The sequence below is a fragment of the Hibiscus syriacus genome, unplaced genomic scaffold, assembly GCF_006381635.1.
Source record: "Hibiscus syriacus cultivar Baekdansim isolate YM2019G1 unplaced genomic scaffold, ASM638163v2 tig00111848_pilon, whole genome shotgun sequence".
NCBI classification, from domain to species: domain Eukaryota; kingdom Viridiplantae; phylum Streptophyta; class Magnoliopsida; order Malvales; family Malvaceae; genus Hibiscus; species Hibiscus syriacus.
The window spans coordinates 2,630,678-2,640,718 of NW_024063201.1; the positions used below are offsets into that span (position 1 = coordinate 2,630,678).

General features: G+C 31.7%; 1 protein-coding gene across 1 annotated transcript; it reads right to left on the reverse strand.

The window, feature by feature from the left end:
- Positions 1 to 2,300: 2,300 nt before the first annotated feature.
- On the reverse strand, positions 2,301 to 5,106 carry LOC120172350 (uncharacterized protein At1g32220, chloroplastic-like). Its single transcript, XM_039179826.1, has 7 exons — positions 4,895 to 5,106; positions 4,336 to 4,438; positions 4,159 to 4,247; positions 4,019 to 4,074; positions 3,019 to 3,165; positions 2,796 to 2,921; positions 2,301 to 2,714 (listed from the first exon to the last, which is right to left on the reverse strand). Exons 1-7 carry the CDS (start codon positions 5,098 to 5,100, stop codon positions 2,437 to 2,439), a joined length of 1,005 nt encoding a protein of 334 aa, XP_039035757.1. The 5' UTR covers positions 5,101 to 5,106; the 3' UTR covers positions 2,301 to 2,436.
- Between the last annotated feature and the right edge of the window lie 4,935 nt (positions 5,107 to 10,041).

A 10,041-nucleotide genomic window follows, 5' to 3' on the forward strand; every position in this document is an offset into this window, starting at 1 on the left:
AAAGCCGAGAGACAACTGATCGTATCTCGAGAAGACATATCGACCAAATAACACCTAGATCTTTTTCAAAAAGTCGTCGCAAGTCTGCTTCTGTTTTAGGTCATCTTTTTCAAGGCGTGGATGTGTGGATCTTGGCAGAGAGATAGTCCACCTTCCTTGATGTGAGCCTTATGGTCATTAGTAATTTCTAAAATTTGCATTTACGATTTTCAATAACTTGGGTAGTGACATCTTTAAAGATATTCTATGATGATGAGTAATTTGGGTGTTAATAAGTTGTGTAGACAATATGAGTAAGCTTAACCGACAGAGAAGATGAGATGAAATTTATAAAGTTCTTGATTAAGTAAATACAAAAAGATTGCAGCTAGATTTCGGAGATGAAGCAATGGATTCTAAGGATTTCACGAGAAATGTTGTTGCAGCAAATTTGAACTCAATCAACAGATGAGAGGAAAAAGAGGAGACATTCTGCTGGTTGGGAGCCAAGTACGGTCGGGGTTATGTCCTCAAGTAGGAACGGCATGATAAATCATGAATTTTTAAAAGGAACAGGGTTAACTAAAGGGGGCTAGAGGTGCCTATTTGGTTGTAGCAAACTTTCTTGGTTAAGAAAAAGAAGGAATAAATTTTGTTGTAGTAAAAGGTAGCTAGAGGTGCCTATCTAGCTCTAGCATTATTTAAAAAAAAGCGTTGGTGAGTGAAGTCAAACGAAAGTATTTCTAGTGGAGTTTAAGGAAGAAGCTAAGGAATCAACGGAAGATGAACAAAATCAGTCTCACACATTCACATCAAGAAATACTTTAGAGAATGAAGTCTTTTCATCTAGTTGAGGTTAAGTCGGCTCAAAATGCTGAAGCATTCATTAAAATCTAGAGAACAACTGAGGGTGAGAATAAAGAGCCTGTTGAAATTGAGTAACTTCGAAGGTCGGTACTGCTGGGTACTAAGGATGCATGTCAGATAAAAATATCATTGTTCGAGGAAAAACAAAAATTCAAGTTTAAATGTGTGATAACTCTCGAATATATAATACAATAATAGTATTTTATATGGCTAATTACTTGTTTTATGAAGGTTTTTGGTATATCATTTGCATATTATTAACATTTTTATCACAACAGAGAACGAAAGAATAATGAAATGTTTTAAGTGATGCAGAGCTAACAGATGCTATGACCTGGGATAAGAAAGCGAAGCTACTGTAAGAGCAAATAAAAGGATTGCAAGTGTCTGTTGACAACTAAACAACAAATCTTCAATTCCTTGACATAATATTAGAAAGTCTAAATATTGTAAATCCATGTTACCCAAAAAAAACATTGTAAACACAAATAATTATAACTATTCAATACAAAAATATATGAATGCATTTATTTATTTTTAGAAAATGTGTATAAATAAACTTAAATTAGTGTCTCCTGTATATAATTAAACCAAAATTAAAATTTCACGTGTATAATTATGCAAAATTTAAGTTAATATATAATAGCATTACACATTTAACCAAAGTTCATATGTAATTTTGATATTTCTACCTCAATTATTTATACTTAGGGTTATTTATCAAGCGACCCGATCACGAGTTGAATAGTTTTTGACTTGTGTTTGTTAAAAAATTATTGTTTGAGTCAACTCTTTGCTCATTAAACATGATAAATTTTGCTCGACTCATGCTCTTAAAAAAAACTTGTTTCTTGAGCGACTCATTGCTCTAAACTCATCATAATTTTTATCTTTTTTAACTATATATAAAATCAAGTAAAGTAATTATCAATTAACAATTTAGTATCATTATTGTTATTTATAAGAAAATCAATAATTTAATAGTAATTATTAGTTAAAAAATTAACATATTTCTAATTATCTATTAACAAATTAGTAATTGTTTGTTAACTTTTTAAAAGAAATAATTTTTTAAGGATAACTACTAAATTTTATGGAAAAAATATAGAACTACTCGCAAATTTATAAAGTCAAATTAAACCATTCTTGACTCTACTCGTCAAAATCCCGAATCAAGTTTGAATTTAAATCGAATCAATCTAAGTCAAATATTAACCATTCTAAACTCTACTCGTCTAAATCTCGAATCAAGTTTGAATTTAAATCGAATCAATCTAAATTTAATATTAACCAAATTTTAACCGAATCGAATTCAAACAACTCATGGACGCTTAACTCATTAAACATCCTACTCACCAAAGCGAGGACGCACACGAGTTATGGTTAAAAGTTAATTTCTTATGTTAAAATTTGACACTTCATTTATTTTATTTTAATTCAATAAAATTTGCATGTCTTTTGTAAAAGATGGGGCCTCAACTCGATAATACATATGTTCTCTGCTTCGACACTATTCATGGGTAATTTTTTAACCACTGTACAACAGTTGAACTTCGCATTTACTCATTATTCATGATCAGATCAAGTGATTCAGACTTTCACTTTTTCTGCTGCTTCTTTGATTTGTTCAATGGTGAAAACGCCAAAGACATCGTCTCTTATGGCATTGATGACTGCATATGCAACATCATCGACGCAAACTGGCGGAGCCAAGATCAAATCAGATGCCGGAAGAGAACTTAAAGGCTTGGTAAAGTTCTCGACAGCACTCAGAATCTTTTCCAGTGGTTCCCCAACCAGATCAAGTGGAAGCTCAAAACCATCCACTCTCCTCTTTCCATATATAAATCCTGGTCTTAGGACAACACCTGAAATCCAAAGCCATATATTTAAAATATCTTACACCATATTTTTGCAAGAACCGAAAAGGTCAAGTCATTAAACATTACCGGAGTTTGGATATTTTGATAGTACTTCTGATTCTGCTTTCCTCTTTCCTGTGAAGTATCCAGATGACAGTAAAAACGACGGTAGGTTGTAATCATGGACCGAGATTAAGATAAATTTCGGAATCCCTGCATGGAAAATAGAAGGCATTACGGTGGATATACTCCCAACCAAGAATTGAACTTAAGGTTTTAAATAGATCTAATTATCACAGACAATCCTTACCAAAATCCTTTGCAGCATTTACAGCCATAGCATTGGCTTCTCCATTAATTCGTTTCATTTGCTCCTCACTGCCAAACCCTCCAAGAGTCGAAACCACAGCTGTAGCTCCAACAAGTACTTCATTCCAGTTAGCATAGAAAACATCTCCTGTGAAACAACTAGCTAAAGTGTTAGATTGCATTCATATACAAATATAGACAAGCGAACTAAGAATAAGATGAATAGAACACCATGAAAGATTTTACATAAACCCAAACCTATATACGATCCTGTTGGTCAGCAATGGTCTACTCAAAAGGTAAAAGGAAGGTAGCGCCAATGCAAAATGTATGCAACAACAAAAGAGATATGTAGCTCTCTTGTTGCACTGAACGATGAAACCAATGTTACCTAATTCGCCCCCACCCCCACAAATCATGTTTGAATTCGTATGTTCCAATTCGAGATTCGTTCGTGTTCCAATTTGTTAAGGAACGCGTGGTGGCACGATTAAATTGGCATATCGAAAACCCAGAACAGAAAAAGCAAAGAAAGTCAATAATGAGGGAAGAGAAGAAAACATCTAGATTTTAGCACTACAATCTATGTACTAGCATCGGGAAGAAGATAAATTTAAGTTGCAGTTTTGCACAGCTCTACTTTCAATTAAGCAATGAAAGGAGAAAAGTCCATTTCTAATCTATATAATGAATCAGTCATCACCAAATTATCCCACCCAATGAATCATGATCTCAAAATCCGTTCCAAACAAAACCACCCCAACAAACCGCAAATGGTGAAACTAATGAATTGTGATCCCGTACCCGTTCCATGAACCAAAGCGAACCACAAATTAGGTAACACTGGATGAAACAAATCTAGTAATGTTGATTCTCAAACTTCTAAAAGATAACAAGTCATCCTTGTTATATTATTAGCTATCAATTCCAAAAGAAAATTCAGGACCCTAACATTCAATGTTATGCACAGGATAGAAATTATAAGGGAAGAAAAAACATGCCTGGAATCCAATTAACTTGATTCACCCATGAGCAAGAGTAAGTAGGACGCCCCGACCTGGTGTAACAATCAACATTAAGCTCGTAATCACACAAAAAAGGCAACATAAGAGCGTCAAACCGGTTGATATAATATTGAGACCTGCTTAGACTTGTAACTTCTATGCCCTTGGATACAGCAGCCTTACATATTGCAGAACCAACAAAACCACTTCCTCCTAACACTACAATCTACTAACAAAAACAAGTTGGTAAGAAATTTGTGCTTATTAACACCCAAAAGAAGCAAAGTTCATCGACTTATCCGGTGTAGACATACCCTTTCGTTCTTGATGTCAGCAACAACATCTATTGTATCTGATCTTGAGTCATCACTGATTCCTGCTTCTGCATAGCTACATTTCACACCTAACTTGCACAACCTGCAATCAGAAACAGAAAATAATGATATATACAGGGATGGACCGAGGAAGAGGGTGGGACAGTCTCACCTAAAAATTTCAAATTATCATATATCTAATAATATATTTTGCCCTAGAATTTTATAAGTGCGGTTCCTCCTAAAATTTTAAAAATTCACCCTTAGCTTAAAATCCAGCGAGAGTCCTGGTTAGCAAAAGTTCTTCCATTCAATCCAAAAATATCAGAATCCAAAATACCAAAAAAAAAATAGTTAAAGGAACCTATCAAATTTCAGTAACATACTAGAAAAAAGTTTTCCTAAAATTAAAAAAAAAAAAAAATCAAGAGCAGAACAGAACATATAAAAATTTTCGACATGAATAAATGAAAATTTCAGACTGAAAAAATATATATTGAAGAACGACCGCATAAATAGTGATGAGGAAAAATAAATATTTGAGTGGAAGAGAAAGGACCGGCGTTGAGGAAATGTGTTGGGGCGAGTTGGAAAGGAAGCGGTGGTGCTGAAAGAAGAGAGAGGCGGAGCTGCGACGGTAAGAAAAGCTCGAAACGATGTCATGTTGCCGGTAGAGGAAGGAGGGAAACGACGATAATCTCCAAGAAAATATATTGCCGACAAGTGCGGAAACAAAGGTGAAATTGGCCGTTGAGCAGTGTACATACACGTGGTAAGTGTCGAATCAGCTGTTTGGCGTTTTAAAAGAATTTAAAGACGGAAATTACCACTCAATCATTATATTCTTTTGTTTTTCAGAGTTTAGTACTTAAATTATTACTTTTATTCTGTTTTGATACTTAAATTTTATTTTATTTTAAATTATGCCTAACGTTTAGATTAAGTTTTATTTTGGTACTCCACCGCTAAAAATTTAACGGTAATGATGATGTGTCACCATAAAATAATATTACGTCACTACTGAGACAAAATATGATGCAAGATAGCAAAATAAAAGTATTAATTTAAGTACTAAATGTGTATTTTACCCATCATTTTGAAATGGAAAGGCTTAACAGTTTAATTCTTATTGTTTATTGTATAAATTATTTGAGTAAATTACATGTTTAGTATCTTAACTATCACTTTTATTCTATTTTGGTCATTCAATAATTGTTGTTTCTAAAATCATATCTAACATTATATTTTGATTCTACTTTGGTCATTCGCCTTTGAAAAATTAACAGAACTGCTAATGTGGCCAAAGTATAAAATTAGGAAAACTTTAGGGACCTAAATGGTAATTTTCCCAAAAATAATTTTTATTCCATAAATGAATATTTTACTTTTAAGATTGGGGTTTTATTGAAATCATATTATTTATTCAGAATTTATGTTGAAAACTAGATATAGTTAAAGTCTCGCAAGAAATCGGTAAATCTGATTGAATAGAAATTTTGGGAAAATTAAAGGATGATAAATTAGAATTAAAAATATTATTTTAAAATGTTAAAATGATGGAAAATAATATGGACTATTTGATTTGAGAGCTTATTTCCATGTTTAATTTGGACTGTTGGATCAAAGTGGCAAGATTACAATTTTTATAAAGTTGCTTGGTAGAATTGGAAAATGGTAAAATATTTTATTCATCTTTGACTTTAGAAAGAATAAGGTTATTTGGCTTGTTATTATTGTAAATACCAAGTTCCATTAATGACAAAAATGAACATTTCTCATTAAATGAATATTTTATTCATTCAAGCTTAAATAAAAGGTAAATTAACATGAAATTTACTTAAAAATTTCATGTAAGCTTGCTATTTTCCAGCAACATTGCGTGAGTCCGAAACCCAATGTAAGAAAATTTTGTTCTTCATTTTCGAGCAATTTTCTTTGATTTTTGGATCATGTCGTGAAATAGACAATTCTTTAATTTGAAAACGCTAACATTTGGTACCATTATTGCTTTCTAATTTGGTTTGTGTTCAAAGATCCCAAATTTTAGGGTTTGTGATCACATTAGGGTTTATTGAATTGATGAAGAGTTTTGATGTCTTTGAAGTTGTATAATCAATTCCAAGCATGATTTATGATTAAAATCAACTATACATGTCTACATAAGCTATGGGTAATTTCGGCCTAAGCCTAATCTTGGAATAAGTTTATGTTATGATGCAATTTGATTAGGGATTTGATTGTAGAGATTGCATATAGTTGAATCGAATCAAAATTGAGTAAAATCATGAAAACCCTAATCTTGGGTACATAAACCATTCGGCCTTGAGGAAGATGATGGGAAAAAAATTTGGAAAAGTTCACGCGGCTTAGAAATTATATTAGAAAGGTTATATAAACCTTAGAAAATTTTTTAGGCTAATCTATAATTTTGTGAAAGTTGGGGAACAAAATCGATAATTATGAAAAAGTTGTGGGTTGTTGTATAATTGTTGTACTATACTGGAAATTTCTATTTGGGGATTGAAATTGAAGTTAGAATGTTAAATTTAGTCATTTTGGAAACTTGACAAAGTTTGAGTGGTAAATGGTAAACATTGAGAAAGTTAGTGGATTAAATGGTAAATATGGCATTGTTAAGGTATTTGGGATAAAAGTTTAATGCTGGAAATTATTGGGCTTATTTGGGCCTTGAATTGAAGAATTTAATGACAATAGCCCAATATGAATAAAAAGGAAAAGTTAAGATGAATATTAGAAAAATTTGAAAATAATAGTACTTTTGGAGTATTATTGTTAAATATGAAATGTTAGTAAGAATACTAACATGTATTTTATATTTGTGTATGTTTTGTATGGATACTCGTGTAGATCATGATCGAACTCGTGATATGAGCAAAGAGAATGGCAAGGAAAAAGTTCAAGAATAATCGGATTTCGATAATAAGGCATAATAGTGAGACATACCATGTGACTGCATTTATTATGTACTTATATTATATGAGGATGACTTACGATGAGTCAACCTCGAATATTTTTTATAAAAACATGTCTTACCGTATTTTGAAATATTTTCATAAAATTTATGAAAATGATTTTACGAATAATTTTAGGGTTTGATCTGCCCTAAAATAGACGGATGAACTTTTATATTATTTTAAGAGCTATCAATATTTCATAATAAATGTTTAATATGTGAATTTGATTTAAAGGCCTATTATATGTGCATTGAGAGTCATAGGTGCATTTTGACATACTTGGAGTATGATGGTTATAGATCGATTTTGTTTAATGCATATATTGCATTTTCCTATCAGTACCTTTGTGTACTTTCGAAATTATGTGAGCATGCATGGTATTCATAATGAGTTCATGAATTACCATTTCGATATATTTCTATAGTATGGTTGTTACTACAATACCTATACTTTCGTTTAGCACTTATTTGCAACTCATGTACCTTGCATTCTTATTTGACATACATTGGGCTATGAATGAATACTTTTGAAAATATCAATTGATAAGTATGTTGGGTATACTAAATATTGTTTTACAGGTTATTTGACGGAAACTTGGCTTATCAAGTTAGTTTTTATGCGTTTATATATTTTAGAATATAAGTCGCATTTTGATCTTATAATGGTTTACTCATGTTTTTAAAAGGCCTTATTTGTTTTGTTATGCCTCTCTAAGTGAATACTTAGCGTGTGATGATTTTCACGCATAGGTTTAGTGTACGAATCAGAGTGAGGAGTTCAGTTGAATCATCTATCTATGATTGCCTCATCAGTAACAGTATGACATCTTTAGATGTTTATTTTGATATTACTAGTTGGCATGTACTTAGATATGTTGTGATGCTCTGATAAGATACTTGGTATTTGGTTGTAGTATTATATTACGTTTGAACTTAAACTATTGTTTGATGGATTTTTATACGTTATTTTATATATTAGTAGTTAAAGAACGATTTAAAAAACTATATTATTAAATTGTTTATTTAAAGAAACAATAAATTTATTGGTTTTCAAGTACGAAAATGTTTTAAAAGTCATGTGACATCTATGACTCATGTACGGGGATGTATGTGGGAATTGGGTATTACATGTATTGGTATCAAACTTACAAGTTTAGCTGATTCTCAGCCGAAAATAAGTGTATTTTATGTAAAAAGTGTGTACATGCCACTATGATATCAAAGTTATTGATATGATGTCAATATGATATGATTAATGTCATTCCTCACTAACTTAAGTTATTATTATGTGTGTTGTGCTAGATCTCGAGAACTAAAGATAAAGGTAAGAAAGTTGATAATGTTGAAAGGAAGGTCGAGATTGAAATTGACCTCAAAAGATCTGACATGACTTCAGTATCATGCCTTAGAAGAGTTTGAGTTGTAAGGATTTTCCTCCATTTTGTGGAAGAAATGCTCTAGCATTTAATGAAGTTAATGCATTAGAGGAATCCATTAAAAACTTTAATTGGATTAGAAGAGAAGTTGAATTCGATAAGGATCCAGAGGAGATTATTGAATACATTGATGACTCTGAGGATTTTACAGTTAAGCTTAAATATTTGAGGAATATTTAAGTTAAGCATTAAGTTGCTTAAAGAAATGCTGATTTGAGTTAGAGGAAATAAGTAAGCAGTAAGTAAGTTATCCGCTAAAAGTTTAAAGAAAGCTGAGTTATTAGTGAATCAGATGATAATTATTTTATCATTCTAAAGGTTTTGAATTGAGTTTGAATGTAAGTAGATGTTAAGTTTTATGGACTTGATAGATTTATCTTGCGAAGGTAAATTTGTTGAATGGATTGTCTGCCCTTCTATGCTACAATGAATTATCGCTTAGATTGCGGTTGATTTTCAAGAACTTGAAAAGTTTCAAGTTCGTAGTGGTAGGAAAAAGAGTAAATTTGTTTACTAGTGTGATTTTAGCATTAACTGCTATTAAGTTATTGTTATAAAGTTGTCAAGTCTTCTTATTAATGATGTGGACATTTAGACGAGAATATTTTTGAAGGATCCGAAAAAGTTACACATATTACCTCAAGAATAAAATAAGGAATTTTAAAATAGAGGTATTATATTTTACTTGATCTCAAGTGATATGATAGAGGTAAACCCTATGGGTCATGGTGCAAGTGTGAGTTCACGTAGTAAATGTCCGATAAAGATTCAAGGGGCTATGTTTCTGGTGAATCTGATGGAATTATCATTTGACAAGTTTAAGATCATATTGGGCATGGGTTTGTTGTCTTTGCATTATGGTTGGGTTGATTGTCTCAAGAAGCGATTATTTCATAAAGATGCAGAAGATTTGGAAATTATAGTGATTCATCACCGCCCAATATGATATCGTCAATGATTGCGAAGAAAGTGATGTTAGAAGGATATATAGCTTTTCTAGCTAATGTGATATATACTCAAGTATCTGAAGTAAGATTGTATTATATTCCCATAGTTCTAGAATTTCCAGATGTTTTTTCAGATAAATTAACTAGGTTACCTCCGGATTGAGAGGTTGACTTCAAGATTGATGGTTATCAGGGTATTGAGCATGTTTCTATGGTTTCATTTCGAATAGCTTCGACCTAGTTAAGAGAACTAAAGGATCAGTTACAAGAGTTGCTTGATCAAGGTTTCATCAGACTGAGTGTTTCACCTTGGGGAGTACCTGTGTTGTTAGCGAAAAGAAAGATATAT